General features: G+C 38.9%; 1 protein-coding gene across 1 annotated transcript in view; it reads right to left on the minus strand.

The window, feature by feature from the left end:
* Positions 1-3,274: 3,274 nt before the first annotated feature.
* LOC121277138 (homer protein homolog 1-like) overlaps positions 3,275-21,358 on the minus strand; it is an 88,444-nt gene continuing 70,360 nt past the window's right edge. The window contains exon 9 of the mRNA XM_041186201.1: positions 3,275-6,952. Within this exon, the coding sequence (XP_041042135.1) occupies positions 6,764-6,952 (189 nt within the window). The 3' untranslated portion in view covers positions 3,275-6,763. The remainder of the gene's footprint in view (positions 6,953-21,358) is intronic.

The raw sequence follows: 21,358 nt of genomic DNA on the forward strand, positions 1-21,358 counted from the left end.
ATCCAGAACTGGACATTAGACAAGTAGCCTGATATCACAGAAGGAGTAAAGGGGTTGAGAAGTGATAGAGCTCATTATCAATGTTAGTGGCGAGCAGGGTGCTGCGTCAAGCCAAAAAGACATTCTGCCAATCGCATAAATGAGTAATGTGGTAGATGAAGTTTAGTGCTAGTGTGATGCTAAATATGTAGGCCATATGCCCCAAAGCCAAGCGGATCGTATCAAACAGCAAGTCTCTTTGGCTGTTCGCAACAGGCAAGGTACTGATGACCGTACCCAACTAGCCCGTGCTTGCAAAACTCAAAACGTGGTGTCCTACATTAGATGTGATACTGCGATTGGACAACATTTGCTAAACAATCCTGAGTGTGTTGAGAATTACACTGACAACCTATTTAAGATTATCCGTCGGGCTCTCAGTGTGGCTCACGTACACGTGCTGGGAGCTACATATATTAATACACAGGGCTCTGTGCTTTGCAGACAGAAAGAACATGTACACACATTGCACCTTTTTCAACGAAAGAAAATAGGTGACAACTATTCTCTGGTTCATTCCTCGGGGTAATGCCTTGACCAGAGTCAACCTGCCTGGTTTGAATTTAAATGAAGTTTGGCGGTTTGACTGTCAGTCATCTGTTAACTGGCGTATTCTCCAACGGTAACGTCTCTACCAATCAGCACTCTCTTCCCATTCAGTATACATTGTTGCTCGCTTTATATTTGGTATTCTTGCAAATTGTCCTGATGAGTGCAAGACAAAAAAGTTCAACAACATATCTTTTTTTTAAGCAAAGCTCAAGTTGTGTACTACCAAACGACTAATTCTTATTCTGTTTTATACATTCCAAGAAACACCACGCAGTTTGGGTTATACATTATTCTGTGTTTTGAAATGGTGCTCACATTTAGCAATAAATCATGCATATCTGTAAAGAAACAGTAAATTATAACCAGTGAAATAGAATATCTTAAACTTGTTTATAAGGGAACATTAGGGCAATGTCATTGCAAATATTCAATATCATGGGTTGTGTGGATTGTTTCAGTTGGCACACTACATATTGCTAGATATTTTACATTGTTTTCACTTTGTAGGCCTATCAATTAAATTTTTGAAGGCAAGTGTATCCTGCACATTTCAGCACAATGAAAAATATTATATCATAATTGGAAAAAGACATTAAAAGCACCGGTTAAGTTTGTTGACATGTTCTTCAAATGGTAGAAAATGTCCTCCCCTGTTATGCAATCCAGGCTGGCATTAACTGCAGGCTCTGGTTATGCTAAATGTTATTATTTAAAATAAACCAAATTTAAAAATCAGGTGTACAACTACAATTTGCATTGATATGGTACCTTTAATATAGTAAGATGTCTTAAGGTGCTTCACAAGAGCATTATCAAATAAATTTGACACCAAGCCATGTAAGGAGATAGTAGGACACATGACCCAATGCCTGGTCAAGGAGGTAGGTTTTAAGAAGAATTTTGAAGGAAAAGCGAGAAAGACAGGTTTAAGAAGGGAATTCCCGAGCTTAGAACCTCAGTAGCTCAACTGGGAGTCAATGTGGTCCATGAGCAGAAGGGTGATGGGATTTGATGCAAATTAGAACATAGCAATGGAGTTTTGGATGCACTTAAGTTCATAGGGAGCAAAAGATATAGTGCTGTCTTTTCATACAAATGTATACTTCCATGATTGTTACGGTCTCAACAACAAAATGTGACAGTTTCTTCTGATTATTTAAAATGTCTAAATATTTCTAAAATTTAGCGGAAACAAATGAAATCATTAATAGAGTACCACATTATCACTTACATTGCACACTGAAAATGTTACCTATGTGGTCTAGGTTGACTAGCACCGTCTTTTAAACCTACAAATTATTTTAGAATTATAAATTACTGAGCAAATATCTTTCATTATTAGTCTGCCAACATTCAATCATTTTACTGATCCTACACAAAAACAGGTTTAGCATTTTGCTGTGAGCCAAAGCCATGTATTTACAGCTTGTCAACCTTGGCTTGGTCGCAACACCTCTTGAGTCAGGAGATCATAGGTTCAGTCCCACTCCACAGGCTTTAGCATTTGAAAAAGGAAAACATCCATATCAATCAATAGCATAACTTTACCCATTTAATGTACAGTTGCATGTGAACAAGGTGTGAGTAGGGTATGCTCAGTATTATTTGGAAGGGTATTTTGGTTTGCGATTTGGAATGAAAAAAAGTACATAAACCCACATATTTGCAACAGAAATTTGGATTCAACTAGGAAGAGGGAGTTCAAGAAATGTAAACACAAGAGAAATTGTTTTTTCAACTAAGCTTGTTTGTTTTAAATACTTTGTTTTATTTGAAGCATTAAGCTGAATCCGTGAAATTTTAATTATGAGCATATTATCCTACTGTCATTGATCTCACATTACAGTAGAAGCTAGCTGGTTAACACCTTCTTCAGCCAATAAAACCAGACAATTATGTGATAATTTATCTTAGTACTGTTTGTGGGACCTTACCATGTGCAAACTATCTGCTTTGTTTGCCTACATTAGCAATCTTGCTACTGTTCTATCATTCAAAACTGCCTATTTTAACTTGTCACAAGGTAATTATACACTCTCATTAGTGGTGACATTACGCCTTCCAAGTGGAAGTGTTGCAATGAAAGCGTGACAGGTTTACATTGGCAGATCCCATTATGAATGTAGAAAGAAGGAATTATAATGGAAGTCAACAGTAAGCACATGCAAATTACTAAATATTTAATTCATTATATTATAAACTAATATCTTTTGCAGAGCTTGTGCAGTCAAGGTGATGACTGGAGATGGAACTCGAGAGCTTCTCACTCTGTACAGAGTTAACCACTCACTGGGTCAACATGATAAACCTTCAGGGAAGTGGCACTGCAAAAGGATTTTCCTTTAAATTTCAATACCGATGCTGATAAGCGATTAGAAAAATGCATACTACGCTAAAATGGAAAGCCATTTTTATATTATTGTTACCGATTGCAGACAAATACACAGGATATTTATCAACTGTACCAAATTTTACAGGAATTACAGAATGCAACTCATGGCCCTGATAATTACTGTTTTTTTAAAATTGAGAAGCCTCACCAAGTTACTTGACCTCTAAGTGCCTTCAGAGGTGCTCAACAATACAGAAATATTCATTGTGCTTTGTTGTGTTAGATTATTCATCTTCATTTTAAACTGAAAATATTATGTTTTAATATAAATTAACCAACAGCAATAAGAAGTCTGCAGTGTTGCAGTTTTTAATACAGTACAAACAAGTTATTTTGGCACAAGGGCTTACATGGATTCTAAAATCATAAAATCCACCTTAAGACACACCATAAGAATATTACAGTATTGCAATAAATCAATGACTCCATATTTGGAAAGACATTCACATATAAAAAAGAATCACTGACAGTTTCTGTAAAAAGATTACTGGGTTCGTCAATTTTGGCACAGCTGTCGAACAGCCATATTTTTGAGAAATAATAGTTACACCTAAATAGTGGCATAACAACAGAATAACCTAGAGCGTTGACCCACCATACTGCACATGCTCAGAACAGGAGAGCTCTGTACCATACACTGTATTAGATTTGTGCTCACTTGTCAACTAGAGCATTCAAATGCACCTGTTCTGTGTTATAACAGGGTTCCTGAAGCTGATGATAAAAGTCAATAACCGAATGCTTCTAATCCCTATCAGCTTATTCTGGTTCAAATCCAACATTGTACAGAATTGTCCAACCATAATACCATTTAACTCCGAGCTTCAACATGCGACTATTGCTACATTTGGTAAAGTGATTATTAGGACATTTCAACCTAAGACACAATTCCAAATCAAAGATTATTCTTGTATCTTAAAATACTTTAACTTCTCCATCCCTCAAAACAACATGCCTACAATGTATCTCCAGGAAGTTGCCTTTGATGGTGCAAATTGATTTTTGTGGTTCCATAAAAGCGCAAGCGTGTCTGTAGTATTAATGCCACTGTTTTGATGAGTGTTCTCAAAACACTTACATAAAAGAGGAGAAAAGAAATACATGTGCAGTTTAATTTAGATCAGACAGGTCAGCAAAGATACACACAGCCTTTAAATAGCCCTCAATTTCAGCCACCACTGAGCACATTTCTTTTCTTCAGGAATCAACAAATTAAAGAAAATAGACTTTGCAGAATTAAAAATATTACATGGTTAACATCTCAAAATACCTCAGAAACTCCAGTGGCATAACCTTCTGAAAACCAATTGAAACAGTTCATCTATGTTCAGTTATGCTAATTAATGCAGTATTGCTCACGTTCATTTATCAAGCAATATAATGTCCTAACAAAGTACAGAACATAAAACTGCAGTTTCCTTTCCCTTTATCAAACCTCATTCAACTTGCTACACAAAACTATTTAGTGCAATCTAGCTGCACTATAAACATACTCTAGTTATAGTAACTATAAACACAGAGTAGCCTCTGTTTCACTAGCATGCAGTATTGGGTCAAGGCTCTATTATATTTCCTGATCCCAGTGTAACAATAAAGTTTAAAAACATGAAAATCAGATCTGACCCCCAGATTGAGTGAATGAGAGATGACACAAATATCCAAAAAGTCATTAGGGGGCAGATGAATATTCTGATATCCCATTTGAGGGCAAGCCAACATATGACCAGTTGTATAGAAAGCAATAATACTTTTGCTAATCAGGGTACAAGATTCACATTAGTATGTAGACCAGAAGCTGGTATTGTTCCAACAGTTGTTTTTTTTAAATCCAGAAGTGAGGACTTTCATGAATCTGTTGTAGGGGCTCTTTATATCCAAAAAAAAAATCATGATGCTCATTTCCCAAGTTCTTTACTCTTGTTGTAGGAGATTCAATTGTAGTGAAGTTATTTTTTCACATAGAATTAGTGCTCCTCTAGCAATAATCAAGCTCCAATAAGCGCCAAATGCTCATTTCTGTTCTAACCAAAGTTACTTCTTTACTGAACTATTGGGACTGAGAAAAAACTGATTCTCAGAAATTACATCTTACATTGTTTGACTGCAGTGTTAGGAAGTCTGTATAATTGCCCTTCAAACATTTCTTAAATAAACATTAATTTGTTAATTAAGTCATATATATCTCATCAGCAGGCTCGATCAAGGTCTATTCTAGACTACGATTCTAGCAGCAAGTTCACATTTTGAAGGTTACATTTTTGCTTCTGTTCACCAGCTTAGTTCTGAGGTTCCTCAACTCAATCATCATATAGTCATTGTCTTGGTTCCTTTTTCTGTTACAGACAGTTTGCAACGGAGGCATTTCTTAAATAAATCATGCCAGTGTAGTCTTAACTAGTCTGTCAATTATTGCAACATTAGTCAGTACTTCCAGTAGCTTGTAGGTTGTGATAGAATGACAGGTATATATTCTCAGAGAGTTTGATAAACATTTAAATGTGTAACACTCCAAGATTACCGTATTATTTTAGATTTATAAGGTACATTGTAAGCCACTGTTCACATCTTTTTTAGCATGTACAGTAAATAGATTTTTCACTTATAACCTGTCTCCGTTTCTATTTCTGAAGTCAACTATTTGTAGGAGTCTTCAGAGAGTGAAAATTCACAGAGCTTTAAAGCACCCACGCTGAAAGAGTTCCATTTTAAAAATGCAAGTTATTCTCCAAGATACAAGCAGCTTCATAAACCTTAACCAAAATGCACTGTTCAATTATGCCATGGAAAATAACCAATTAACCATTACTTAGGTCTGTTTACACACTTATAAATTACTTAAATGCACAATAAAAATGATACTCTGAATAAAACATTTCAATAAATTATACATATTTAAAATTTTAGTGGTATTCAATTATTGCTGTATAGTACACATCTTACAAACTGATGTCTGCCCAATATTACTGTTTTGGATTTTCATAAATTTACTTCTGGATGTGCGTATGGTGAGTGCAACAGCACTACTTTGGAAAACCATAATATATATGTTTTGTAAATAACAAGGTAGCAGTTATATTAAACTTATACTTTTATTAAATTTAAAGAGACATCATCCCTTTTATCAACCTGCACAGAGTAAATCTCAGAATCAAACTGTACACCATACTCAAACATTTCTAAGCCTTCCTAAAGAACTATTTAGTGTTCTTAATAAATTGAAAAATCATTCTTATAAAGAATTTCTTTGGAGCCCATAAATAAATGCATCTATCAGTGCATCATTTTTCACTGTTATAATAATTTGACAGCAAAAATGAATGAAACTTGGTTGAGATGCAAACAGTATGTGGATGTTACCATTAACAGCTTTTACATAACTGTATAAAGGGATACTGTCTCTTTGATTCAGTAAAATCCATTTGTTTGCAATTAAAAGGCTTCATTTGTCATATCATAAATCTTTCCAAGTTACCTAGAGTACATTTTGATGCAGTGAAATAATGGGAATTTTAAAAACTAAATGTACAAAATTCTTGACTATAGCAAACAAAGAGAAGAAATAATATGGGGAAATGTCCATTTACAGTTAGGCTTTATGCACTTGCTCCTCCTTAAGTAATGGATATAAAACACTAAATAAAGAGCGCAAAGCATATCTTTTGCCGATATAGTGCTACAGGGAGCCAACAGTATCCCTTCCACTGTGAAGAAAGATAGATTTCAACCTGGCCTTTACATATACTGTATTTGGATGACAATGCTGATGCAGAGGTTCTCGTTTTAGCTACCTTCTATTAATTTTGCCAAGTTATCTCGTAATTCTGTTAGTTCAAAAATTTTCCCATCTAGAATTTCTAGAAGTGTTTTTAAGTTATTGCGGAAGACCCCTTGCTCGTTCTGGCTCTTCTCTAGACGTTGCTCAAAGTCTGCCAACTGTTCCACCAGGTCTCGATTGCGGCTTTCTACTTCCTATAGGAAGAAAAGATGAAGACGAGTTCAATAGAAGTATTCTATGGAGCGTTTATACCCTAAATATTAATAACTGAAAACAGACAACCAAAAATCAAATCAGCTGAAGGCCGAGAACTGTGTGGCGAAGATCTTTGAACTGCTCAATCCAAATGAAAGCTGCACTATATATGTTCCTTTTCCTACATGTGAAATGATTTATTATTACAGTATAAAGAGAAATTGAGGTCAATTGCTATGTATCCAAATTAGGTAGGTGAGATGTAAAGTCACATAATACCTTCATTCATACATGAGCTGCATATATTTAAATATGATGTTTTTGACATATCCTGATTAGAATGTGTTGCCATTACCAACTTTCAGACTGGTAGTCTCCATAATCAGATTATGTTAGCTGATTGGTTGGTTAACCTTTATGTGGTACAAAGGTTTTAAGGATCTCCTAACCAGTCAATGGGGTGGGGTTCCTCACAAACCCAACCAATGTGCTTCATAAGAACATAAGAACTAGGAGCAGGAGTAGGCAATTCAGCTCCTCGAGCCTGCCCAGCCATTCATTACGATCATGGCTGATCTCATTTTGGCCTCAAGTCCAATTTCCCACCCTCTCCCCATAACCTTTCAACCCATCACTAATTCAAAATCTGTCAATTTCCTCCTTAAATTTATTCAGCACCCGGCATTCACTGTGCTCTGAGGTAGTGAATTCCAAAGATTCACGACCCTTTGAAAAAGTAATTCTTCCTTATCTCTGATTTAAATCTACCACCCCTTACCCTAAAACTATGGCCTCTCATTCTAGAATGCCCCAGAAGGGGAAACATCCACTCCACGTCTACTTTGTCTATCCCATTTAGCATTTTGGGTGGGGTTTCATGGATATCAACCTAGAATTTGGAGCCAGAGCTCAAGTCTCCAATTATCAGAGCTGTTTGGAGTCTGAGTCTTGCATCTACTGACTCAGAGGTGGAGGGGGAAGGTACACTACAGTAGTATCAAAATGGATTGGGTTAACTATGATCCAAAAAGGATTTCCCTCCTCAATGTTGAAATATTCTTAAAATTAATAAGGTCAGTGCAGAAAATTTTTGTAAAAATGTGAAGATATGTCTACATGATTGTCTTACTTATAGAATTAGAATAGATCTTGGCATTGACCCATGGAATACTATCAGCTTAGCTCCATCTAGCCTGCCAATTCAGAACAGAGATGCACATTATATTACGAACAAATATTGCTATATGAGTTATGTTGTCCTGTGGTAAAAGACAAGATATCAACTGGTCTAGATTTATTCACATGTTGTTGTAATGTTCCTCCTATTTTCTGCCATGATTATGAAATTAGAATTTACTGTGTCTATTTGTGTATTTTGACTGCTGCACCGGGCTTTCTTGCCTCCTCTCTGACCCTTGTCTCTTGTCTCCTTTTCTTCCTGTCAATGTGTCATATTACACTACTTTTTCCCTCTCTTGGGTCTTTTACTTCGTCTTATCCTACCCTAATCTTTTTTGCTTTCCTACTCACTGTTGCCGGCTATGACTGAAACCTCATTGGATAAACCCATAGTTACCCTCTGCCACTTTTGGCATTTTTTGAGGGGCCATCAGAACTCTTATTACTGCTTCCTTACAAGCTTCAACTGCCCACCTTTTGACCTTTCTGTAGATGACTGGATGGGCATGTGGCTTAGTTTGAAACTTGGTTTATGGATGGAGACAGCCTACTGAAGTTTCCCCATCAGGCTGTACTTTACATACCTGCCCTACCCAAATTGCTACAGTAACAGCATGGCCCTTATCACCAAATCACATCTTGGTTTCTCCTCCTGCTCGTCTGATACCTTCTCTTCCTATGAGTATCTTACCTTCATTTAGCCCTCTTGTACCATCTTTAAAATCTTTGTCTACAACCCTCATCCAGTTGCTCCCCAATATATCCTTTCTCTTTTCCTCCCTTTGCACTGAGCAATTCCTGATACTTGAAAATTTCAATTTTTAATCTCAATTCACCTTGAATTCTCTCTTCATATTTCAATGCCCTCCTGTCATCCCTACACTTCGTCCTCCATATACTGACACCATCCATGAAGTTGCCTCTGCTACTCTCCGTCTTGTCCACAGAAATCAACTTGAAAAATTTGAAGGCACCAGATGCACAAATATGTTGATGACACCCTATTCTAATTCTCAGCAGCTCTCTCAACACCTCTACTGACTTTGTGTTGTCAGTGTACTCATTCAACATCCAGTCTTGGATGAGTGGCATTGTTTCTCATTGCAAAGGCCTTCCACTTCCTCTTTCATTGCATTGACTGCACCTGCCTCAGCACATCTGCTGCCCAATGCCCCTCTAAATCTTTGACAGCTCCAGACTTGATTATTCCAATATCTCCTGGTTAGCCTTCTTCAATCTGCCATGCTCTTCAACTTCATCCAAGACACTATTAGCCATATCTAATTCTGCATCAAATCTTGCCCACCATCACTCTGCTGCTTAGGTGTCATCCTTTGCTCAGTTGTAGTACTCTTGAGTCAGAAGTTGTCAGCTCAAATTTCACTCCAGAGGCTGGAGGACATAACCTAAGTTAACATTTCAGTTCAGAACTGAGAGATTACTGCACTGTTGGAGGTGTGTGTTGCACATGAAGTGTTAAACCAAGTTCCCATGGTGCTACTTGAAGAGCAAGGGAAGAGTCTCTGGTGTACTGATGAGTACTTAGAGCTCAATGGTTAAAAGTAAGTTTTTTGTGAGAACAAATTTCAAATTGTTAATTTTTCCATTCCCAATTGTTTGGATCAAAATATGCTTCAAGATGCCCGAGGAAAGTAGGCTAACCAGGTAAGCTTCAGCAGTAGTTAAAAGCAATGTGTTAAATTTCTCACATCTTACAGCATCCTCTGCTTACTTGCAAAGATTCCAAAGAAGTTGAATGCTGCTGGCAGGCATACAGCAGCTAATATTAATCTTGGTGCCAGAAGCCAATGAAAATGCCAGCCAGGTTTTTGCAATTCTTTTTCAAGTATTTTTCCACCAACAACAAGCCAAATATTTATTGCATTACGATTTCCCTTGGACTTAACCATGTTCCTCTACCAAGCCGAATAGACATTTGATGAGTTCAAGAAACACATTATGACAGATGCACATAATTGCCCTTTAATTCTCATTCTACATTATGTCTGCTTTATTTATAATCATAAGTTTCAGCTTGTGGGTCACGCATACTTTTATTGTTCTATATATTGCTTTAAGTTTCCTGCATTGCTCTGTGACTGTTTTCCCTATGGGAATCCAGCAGGAAAGCTGTACAATGTACCTTCTGACAGCTGTTCTTGCTTTATCCTCTATAATTAGCAACTTCTGTCATCTTTCCTGACTGCCGTAGGTAATTGCTGCATTGATATTTAGCTAGTCATAGTGTCAAAGATGTGCACAGTACCCTTTCCATTTTACTTTATGGAATGCTAATAGCAAATTTCTATTCTCATCTTCATTGACTTGAGATTTCAGTACATAGTCAGTCAGCACTCTGTTTCCATTTTTTCACTTTCTGACATAAGTTTCTGTATTTCTTTTACCAAGTTCCTCTAACTTAGTGAACACTATACTTAGCCACTTATTGAGTTCTATGACGTTCTTAATAGACCTTGCTGAAGCAGTTCAGGCAGGATTAATTCTGCTTAAAATGCAGTTATTTCTTCACCTTCTACCAGTTAGATCAACTTCAAACGTCATTGCCCAGCCCATAATGGATGGATGATTGCGATGACAGATGCAAGCTCTACCCAAAGAGAAAAAATCTGGCATCTAATGCAATGGGCACTGGAACCAGAGCAGAGGATACATGCTGTATCAAAAGATGACAAATCTTAATTGTAATTAATGATAGCTGATAGTAGAGCACAGCTTTTTGAGGTATATAGGAACACAGGAAATAGGAGCAGGAGTAGACCACATGGCTCCTCGTGTCTGCTCCATCATTCAACTTGATCATGGCTGATATTCTACCTCAATGCCACTTTCCTGCACTATACCCCTGTATCCCTTGATATCTTTAATATCAAGAAATCTATCGATCTCTGACTTGAACAAACTCAATGACCGAGCGTCCACAGCCCTCTGGGGTAGAGAATTCCAAAGATTCATCACCCTCGTCATCTCAGCCCTAAATGGCCCACCCCTTATTCTGAGACTGTGTCCCCTGGTTCTAGGCAACCCCCCCCCCCCCCCCACCCAGCCAGGGGAAACAAACTTCCTGCATCGACCCTGTCAGGCCCTGTAAGAATTTTGTATGTTTCACTGAGATCATCTGCTATTCTTCTAAACTTTAGTGAATGTAGACCCAGTCTCCTCAATCTCTCCTAGTGGGACAATCCTTCCATCCCAGGAATAAGTCTTAACCTTCATTGCACTCCCTCTATGGCAAGTATATCCCTCCTTAGGTAAGATGATCAAAACAACATGCCATACTCCAGGTATGGTCTCACCAAGGTTCTATAGATTTGCAGCAAGGCATCTTTATTCCTCAAATCCTCTTGCAATAAAGGCCAACATACTGTCGACCTTCCTAGTTGCTTGCTACATCTGCATGCTAGCTTTCAGTGACTTATCAGCAAGGACACCCAGGTCCTTTTGGACATCAATCGCTCACCATTTAAGAAATACTCTGAATTTCTGTTTTTCATACCAAAGTGGATAACTTCATCTTTCCACTTTGCTTCAAGTTGCCTCAATTAATGCCATTTCATTTTAACGTTGTTTGTTCTTTAGGGCCTGTTTTTCCAATTTGTATTTTTTGCTTTGTGTCACGTGCACTCTGAATGCTCCCCCACCCCCCCCACTCTGCCCTGCACTCTGAGGCCAGCTACTATCACCATCACAAGAGGCTGCGAGGAGAGAGAGAGCAAGGTCCGAGATTCGGGAGCAGGAATGCAGGGCAGGGAGCCTGACCCAGAGGCTGGGCTGGGACAATCACCACCACTCACAGAGGCACCATGGTGGCTCAGGATGGAAGCTGCTGACCTGGTGGTGACGTGCAAGTAACTGGCCCTCCCTAGCTTCTTTGAAATGACAAGTCCATCATGACCTCTCATAATGGCATGTTGCAATGCCTCCCAACTCATCACAGGGGTGATGGTGGCATGGTGGTAATGTCACAGAATTGGTAATCCAGAGGCCCAGGCTAATGCAAGGCAGCTGGTAGAATTTAAATTCAATTAATAAATCTGGAATTGAAAACTAGTCTCAGGTGACCATGACAACTATTGATTGTCGTAAATACACATTTAGTTCACTAATGTCCTTTAGGGTTAGGGAAGGAAATCTGCTATCCTTACCAGGTCTGGCCTACATGTGACTCCAGACCCACAGCAATGTGGTTGACTCTTAGCTCCCTCTCTGAAATGGCCTAGTAAGCCTCTCAGTTCAAGGGCGATTAGGGATGGGCAACAATTGCTGGCCTTGCCAGTGACCCTCACTGGCAAGGCCATTGGCAGTGGTGCCGTGCGAACAGTGCCTGTTGCACACAGTCAGAATGTCAGCACACCTGCTTCTTCACCAATGCCTGTAAGTACCACAGTCAGCTGGGCCAGACTGACCTAGCAGCAGCTGAGATGCAGCAGTTTATAGCCACAAGTATTTGAAGGGTCCTCACTTTTGAAATAGCAGCATTTTCTCAGTCCACTACAGGTACATCTCATATTGGAGTTAGGAAAATTCCTTTGAAGAAAAGTACGATGGGTAGAGCACTGGGATGAGAAATGAATTCAATGCCACGTTCAACATTAAACTAAACACTTCTTTTATATTTGATGCTCTGGTCTACACTGTGGTTTCATGGCAGATTGTACAACTGCATTCTCAAAATGCTGGTGATAAAGAAGTCTGAATAATTTTAATATCTTTTAGTGTGTCAGTTGTGGTTTAGTTGATAGCATTCTCGCCTCTGAACACAGAAGGTTTGGAGTTCCCACTCGAGTACTTGAGCACAAAAATCAAGGGTGACACTCCGGTGCAGTATTGAAGGAGTGCTGCACTGTCAGAGGTACCACATTTCAAATGAGATGTTAAACTGAGGCCTTGTCTGCCCTTTCAGTTGGATACTAAAAGATCCCAAGACAACATTTGGAAGTAGAGAACGGGGAGATTTTTATATTCCTTCATGGAATGTGGGCATCGTTGACATGTCCAGCATTTGTTGCCCATTTCTAATTACCCTCAAGGTGGTGGTGGGGAGCTGCCTTCCTGAACTGCTGCAGTCCATGTGGTGTAGGTACACCCACAGTGCTGTTTGGGAGGGAGATCTAGAATTTTGACCCAGCGACTTTGAGGGAAGAGTGATATATTTCCAAGTCAGTATGGTATCTAGCTTGAAGGGGAATTTGCAGGTGGTGGAGTTCCCATGTATCTTGTGCCCTTGTCTTTCTAGGTGGTAGAAGCTGTGTGTCATCCCTGTCTCCTTGTCCATCTTATTCCTCAATCCACGTCACAAGAACAAATTATCTATCCATTATCACATGGCTGATTGTGGAAGCTTGCTGTGCATAGACTGGCTGCCAGGTTTCCTATAACAGTGACTACACTTCAAAAGTATTTCATTGGCTGTAAAGCGCTTTGAGGCATCCAGTGGTTGTATAAAATGCTTTGTAAATACAAGCATTTCTTCAACATAGGATTAAAGGAGTGGTGAAAGATGTAACAAGATTGTTAGGCAGCAGGGCTTTGTGCAAGTTCTCAGGTCACTGGAATCACTGTGAAATGAGCGGATCCTTCACATCTCTTGCTGTAAGGCATTGAAGGGACTCATCATCTGCTGCTTTCTTGTCTGATGCTGAATGCTGTTGCTTTGAATCCTCCAAATGTAGGCCCCTCTGTATAGCAAGGCTTTGAAGTATGCAGCTTGAAACTACTAGTAAGATACATTCTGAGGCATTTTGTAGGGAACCCCCACATGGTAAATTTCCTGACCAATTGTTTCAACATCCCTATGCTATGCTCAATTATCCTCTACGTGGGTTGACAGCTTCAATTATACTAACACTGCTCAGGAATGGAGCAACTGTGGTGAAATGTCACATGTTGATGGGTATCCCTTATCACCCAGCAATTATCTTGCCATATTTTTGCTAGGCTCAGACATATGTGTTTAAGGTGAGGTGAAATGGTACAGTGTATCTACATAAATGCATTGTTAAATTTGCCTGAATATCTTGCATGAATTTGCAGGATCCTCTCTGTGATCACACTATTTATGAAAGCTGTCGTTGGTTTAGTGGCACTCTGATGCCAGTATGACTACAGTTAATGATATGAGAGCTGTGGGGGAAACTGGCCACTGTTGCAAGACTCCACCCTATCATAGTGGCTGCAGAGGTCAATGAGGATTGTTATGCAATAGTTAGCACAGTCGAACAGAGCATGGGTGATCATCTTACTACAGCCATGAACTGCAGAGTGAGAGACGAAGGGTTATGTCCTTTGTAACAAATGGGAAAGAGCAGTAGCCAAGAAGCTGAACTTGAGATCTATTGGCAACAGCCTAGCTGATGAAGCACAGCCACCTAAAACAATGGTCTACGTAAAGATCCAAGAGAATCATTTTTAGCTTGTGTACTCTGCATCCTGTGGGCAATAAGGCAGCAAAAGTTTCAACTAATTGAACGACAGGTTGGAAACTCCTCTAAGAAAAATGTGCTGATGCACTGAGCTGCCTAAGAGTTCTCCTTCAATTTCAGACTCCGTGCAGCTCAGATCCAAACCCCACTTGGTTTTACTGGCAGGTATACAATTGTCCAGGATTTGGAGTGGAGGCTGTGAATTTCACATTTAAATTCACCCCAACTGCTCTGACCTCTCTTGCCTAAAAACAAAGCTACAAAAGAAAAAAACCGCAAAATAGCAGCATTTGTGAGCACATAGGGAACATGGTTAGGGTTGCCAATCCTCCAGGATTGGCCTGGAGTCTCCAGGAATTGAAGATCAGACCCTAGAGAAAAATCATAGGGGCATTAGAAAAATATTTTTCTCCCCATTTTCTTTGAAGATTTTTCTTTACCAAATATAAAAATATTGAAAATGGTGGGGGGTGGTGGTGGTGGTGATGGGGTGGCTGCTTGGATGACAGTCAAGCATAACCTAATTGGGTAATGAGCCTTTTTGTTTTCCAATGGACGTAAGAAGGCAGTGCATCACAAGGATGGCTGTGTTGGCCGGCTAATGGCAAGAGCATAGGGACAAGTCATGTGATGAAACCTTCAGAAATATATTTGATCACAACTGGTAACATTAAACATGGTACAAAATGCCTGACTGACAGTTTACAAACCTGTCCATTTAAATGCATGTATAAACAACAAAAACAAACCTAAACCTCAATCTATTATTCTGAATTATTCAATCTTTTGCAGTTGCTCCAGTCCCATTCTATCCTCTTTCTCTTAAGACATTTGATCTTGTTCATCCTTCCCTCAAGAAAGTTCATTCCCATCATAAACCACACTAGATATAGTTTTGCATTGGGGCTTTATATATTATAAAAGCTCTCAAATTGGCAACGACCTTAAAAAATTGGGCTTATCCTTGAACACTATATGCTTTTTGGCTTGCTCATTCTAGCAGTGACTTCCATTATGCACTTGTGCTTTTGAGAACTTTGGAGAGTTATTTATTATTGCCTTGGACATCTCTAGAACCTTGGGCAAAAAGTGTGGCATCACACACACTCAGAACTATTTTCATTAGACCTACATTCATGACTCTTCCTTTGCATTCTGCCACATTGATAGTTTTCACTCAACATCTCTATCTCTGGGGATTGGCTGTCAACAAATACTTACTATAAGCCTGCTGTCTCCCACAATCATCTTGATTGCACTTCCTCCCATCCCTCTTCCAGTAAGGACTTCATTTCATTCTCCCAGTTTCTCTGTTCATCATTCTAGCAGTGCCACTTTCCATACTGACTTCTGGTATATCTTTTCCTCAAAGGATTTTGCTCCATCTTGATCCTAATCCTCCATCCACTAGCCTCTGCATTGAACAGATTATCTATCTTTTCTACCACCTCCAACATGATTCCATCAATCATATCTTCCCCTCCCCTTTCAGCGTTCCAAGTGGACCCCAATGCCTCTTTCCTAGGCACATTCCAATGCTAGAAGATGGAACACTGGCCCGTCCACCTACTCCCTTCCCACCATCAGGGCCTCAAATATTTCCGCCACCTGAAATAGCAATCTACTTGTGCTTTCAAATTCCATATAATGTTTTTGCTGCTCATGAGGCTGTCTCCTCTACAGAGGGGAGATCAAATGCAGATTGGGCAATCACTTTGCTGAAGACGTATGTTCAGTCCAAAAGTATGATCCTGAACTTCTGGTCACTTGCCATTTTAATTCTCTGCCTCACTCCCATTCTGACCTTCTACACTACGTGAAGTTCAAGGAAGGCTCAAGGAACAGCATTTCATCTTTCAATTAGGCACTTTACAACCTGTCATAAACAAAATAGAGTCCAACAATTTCAGATAGTAATTGGTGCTCCCATTTTTTCCAGTTTTAGGTAATAACTCAATTGTTGCATTTATAGCTCCTCTTGATTGATCTTTTGTTTCTTTCCTTATCCCATTACCAATCCCAATCCCTAATTAAAGTTGGCCCAACTTTTCCTATTAATTCCAAAGTACCCCAAGGTTCTCTTTCTTACCCCGCAGTTCCATCTTCATATGCATGTCAGTCAATTCAACCTACTCTTTTACTGTCTTCAATATTCTGGTTCCTTGAGCACAAGCTCCAGTCCTATTGGTTATGTAATGGCTGAATTCACACCCTGATCAGCAGAGGAGTGAGTATTGTGGTCCTTTAGATAGCATTTCAATTTTCTCATAAGTCTAACGAGCAACTACTGCCACTTATGTTTGATAGCTCTGTTCATAATCTTCAATCTGAGACTTGTGGCTTTATTTCCTCCAAATTTAACTGGAAATCACTTTGCCTCCGGCGCCTCCATTGCTTAACCTTGTTACCATGTGTGACGTCTTATGAGGAAAAGTTTATTCTCTTCAATAATTCTCACCTTTATATAGAGTCCAAGTCTTTCCTTTTTCCTACAATTCTAGGGCTTTATGAGCCCAAGCTTCACATCATCTAGTCATTAATTCTCGATTAATTTCATTACTTGGTAGTGTACTGCCCCATAAACCCTTGACAGTTTATCTTACTTAGCTTCATAATTTAAAAATACTGCAGTAAATGGCAATTTATTCTCCAAGGTGAGTAAGCATGATGTTATTCCTGAAGTTTAACCTGCAATTCCTTTTCCTTAAGACTGACCCAAAGGAACAAGTGGCCTCCAGATATTTTGAGACCTTGGGGTAGGTTTAGTCTTCAGAAACAAGCGATAATCTGGCAGAGCAGGGTACCTGTCCATTACAGAAACCATCTAATTCTCATTCCACTGAAATTAATGGAATGAAAATCAGGCAGGTGATCTGCTCTGTCAGAATATCACCCAAATGAAGAGGAAAGTTTATCTCCTTGTCCAAATCTGACAAAATGAGATCTAATTCTTTAATTCTTTCAAAATACATCAGAATTGTCTCTGATAGGTGTTCACAGGAAGAATTCATTAAAACTACTTGAACATCCAAGTTGAGATGTGCCTTGGTGATGTTGAGACATGAGCCCCAGAAGCCAGTAGTGTCAACTCCTACTTTTCAATAATTAAATTCAAATTCAAAGAAACAAATTTTATCATTCAAAATATGGCACATCGAATCTTGAATCCTACAGAGAGGTCAATGCACAGCATAACAAAATTATATCCTTTAGGAGGGCTAGCCACTTCAATTATTAATTTTTCCAAAGTCTTGTTTGGACAAACTACATTCTACCATATATTGTTGAAGAAAGAGACATGCTGCCAAAGCTTTTATTCTTGCACTCATCAGGACAAATGCAAGAATACCAAATTTCAAACGATCATAAAGCAACAAATGCACTGAATAAAATCTCTTCTTCCTCATTGGACAATAAACTTATTTTGGAAAATAAGTGAGGAAGTATAAGTGAATATCAGTCACTTTTGGTGCAGATAGATATTAAATGATGAAAAAGTTTTAAAATAAAAGCAAATGTATTCGATGTTACTTCTTCATTGCTGACTTCTTAGCAGTTCAGCAACACTATGGAAGATCACTTTGGACTTCACTGCTTAGGGATATCTTCAATCCTGCACAGCCAAAATTGTCTATTTAAGTCATAATGAGAACAAATTATTTAGCCTCATTATTTCTAGATCTAACCTTAGCCATATATCTGGATTTAAAAAAAAACTCGCATTAAGGGACCCTCTCAACATCATCATTGTGGAATCACCCCATTATTCTTCTGTGACCCTGCTCCAACAGACTGATGACTTTTTGAGTGTAGTGTGCACAGAGTAAAGTATGTAGATTTTAACTTTTAAGATACAAACCCTGGTCTGGCTGATAGCTACTTAGATTAGCTGAACATGTTCAATGAACAATCAAGTCTAAATCTTTTTCTGCCACCTCTCCTGTTAACGCTTCACCATGTTTTTATTTTAAATACCATCTCTCTACACCAACATAATTCAACAAATTTTATTTAACTGCACTACTCTCTTCTGTAATATTTATCAGCATTAACAGCAGAGGGCTCAAAAGGAGATTCCAGGCAGAACCCTGTTTACTGCTCCCTCGTGATAAACATTGTTAAAACAAGTGTAAATCAAGTTAAAACAAAATTAAAGTAACTCAAGAGGAGTCAACATTGGAAAGTGGAAATCTTTCCTTAGGCTCAATTCTCAGTTGAAGCTCGGCCTTCCTCTGACAAATTTATTGCACTTCCAGAACTTTTTGATTGTCTTTCAAATTAATTTGTCAACAATTTCATGAACCCATAAATGCCTTCTGTGGAATTAGGATTGTCGTCTAAATTATATTACCCTAATCTAGCAATTTAAGTTACTTGGGCAAAAGAAAATCAGTAATACTGTGAAGCACAATCTAGTGCTTTGAAGTCCGAGTAGAATATTGCTTGTGGCCTCTACATTCTCTGTGCATGATTGTCATCCTGCAAAACGCAAGTAACCCTCCACTTTCACTATGCATGCCAGGCCAATTAGTCTATAATTTCTGGGTTCACATTTATTGATTTGCTCTTGTTTTGTGCGGCCATAGAAAAAGTTACCACCAACATGAGTGCACCAAATTTAGAAGGATAAGGCCTGGAATTGACTCAATTATGTGGTCTCCAGAAGCCTAAATTCAAACTGTACCAATAAAAGATGCCAGGCTGACTGCTCTTGTCCTAAGGCATAACTCTTAAAAATATAAATATCACTTTAAGAGCTGGCAGTTTAGTTTTAACCTGTGTTTGAACATCCCATCAGAAATGTTAAAGCTCTGTTAAAGCAAGAGTTTTAATCATTGGGAATGTAACCCCAATCTTCAAGTGAAGAAAGCATCAACTACTAAGGAAAACCTAACATTACTGTTTAGCCACAAATTACTTCCATAATCATAACACATTTAAACCCTCCCTAAAGTTGACCTTTGACCAATTATAGGTGTAGGATAAAGGATTACTAAAATAGGTGACCAGCAATACTAGTGTTAAATCTGCAATGGATTTTTAACTATTGCCAAAAAAACATAAATGCTTGACTATCATATTTTCCATCATTGAACATTCAGTGGATTGGAAAAGAAAACTGATCGTTCACCATTGTCACAGAGATGTTCTGCAAAGGATCTAGCCTGTCCCAAGTTACCCAGCATGGCCCAATCAGGCTGCAGTTATACTGACACTACTGCTGTCACTATAGTAATGCTACAGTGACAGAGAGACAAATTTGAACTGCTGTCTGCTCCACTGAGGCTGGAAAATGGGACTGCCGGGAAAAAAAAACAGCTGCTCAGTAAGATTTCCAGATTTAAGATCTTAGCCAACAATTATACAGCTCTTTTTGTTTTTTAAAGTTCTCAAAATGGACAGCTAGTGCTCTTGCCTAAAGACAGGTGGGGACCTTATTAAAATATTTAAGAATTGTTGTAGGACATGGGCGCTAGTTTTGTGTACCAATGTGTGAAGTTGTCTATGTATACAGTTTGCCTATTGGGATCAGATCTTTAGCGTTTTAACCAATGATCCTTTAAAAAGGGACTGATGAAAGGCCAATCAAAAAATGGCCCCAAAAATTGTGCCATTTTTGTCTGGCCAGCAGTAGTAATCTTAAGTCTCCTACTCCATAAAAATCTTCAGGGCCACCGCAGGCTGTTCAGTGTCCCAGCCTCATCCAACAACTCAGCACCAGCTCTGACTCAACTTCATGGGGAAACCACTGGGTTCACCTCTGCTTCCCTCCTTTCACACCCCTCTCCCATTCCCCAACCCACAGGGATGAGCTGCCTGTGTATGCTTTCTGAACAAATACAGTGTGCCAAAGGTCCAACCATAAAAATGGTTGGCTCCAATGAAAGGAACAATTGGGCAAGAATTGCACATCCACCTATCCACCAATTATCCAACATGGACTACAGTTTACAATCGTATCCTATAACTCAAAAGGTTTGGTCAGAACCAGTCAGATTTACCACGAGCATTGATCATGGTGAGCACCACCCACAGAGCTGGCCTTGTCTCCTCTGTCTTGACACCATATGGAGTGTAGCTCCAGTGCCACATCAAGCAGTTTTAAAAAGTGCTTTGCAGATCAGTGCAACCTCTTGTACATTTATGAACTGAAGCAGAATAAAAGATTTGGCATGTTCTCATTGTCAAAATATGAACTATATCAACAGAACTGGAGCTTTATACATGGATGTAAGCTTTCACCAGTTGAAGTGGATTTACAGCCAACAATTATACAGCTCTTAATAAAAAAAAGTCAGTACATTTCAAGTTTTGGGAAAAAAAGATTCCAAGCCAAAGAGGGAATTACCAAAGGCTTGATCAATAAGGTTTTTTTTATTCATTCAAGGGATGTGGGATTCACTGGCTAGGCCTAATTGCCCTAGAGGTGAGAATTAAAGAACTTAAGGGAAGAGCATGGTGGACAGATTGACACGAGAGTAAGGAAATTCCAAATGTTGTGACCTAGGTTGGTGAAGGCATAACTGCAAATGGTGCAGCAAACAGGGTGGGGGGAAAAGAGAGAAGAGGCTAGGGTCAGAGGAACAAAGATGGTGGGGGAGAGAAGTTATATAGCTGTAAAAGGAAGTTAGAGCTATGAAGAGAAAGGCTTTGAAAACATTTGAAAAGGACAAGAATTGCAAATTTGACTTCTGGCCCACCATCTCAAGTGAAAACAAAGATAACAGGCAATCAGGGCTGGGTTTGGGGTGGGATTCAAGCAGAGGTTTGGACAAGGTGTAGGTT

This window comes from Carcharodon carcharias, chromosome 4 (assembly GCF_017639515.1).
Source record: "Carcharodon carcharias isolate sCarCar2 chromosome 4, sCarCar2.pri, whole genome shotgun sequence".
In the NCBI taxonomy this organism is placed as follows: domain Eukaryota; kingdom Metazoa; phylum Chordata; class Chondrichthyes; order Lamniformes; family Lamnidae; genus Carcharodon; species Carcharodon carcharias.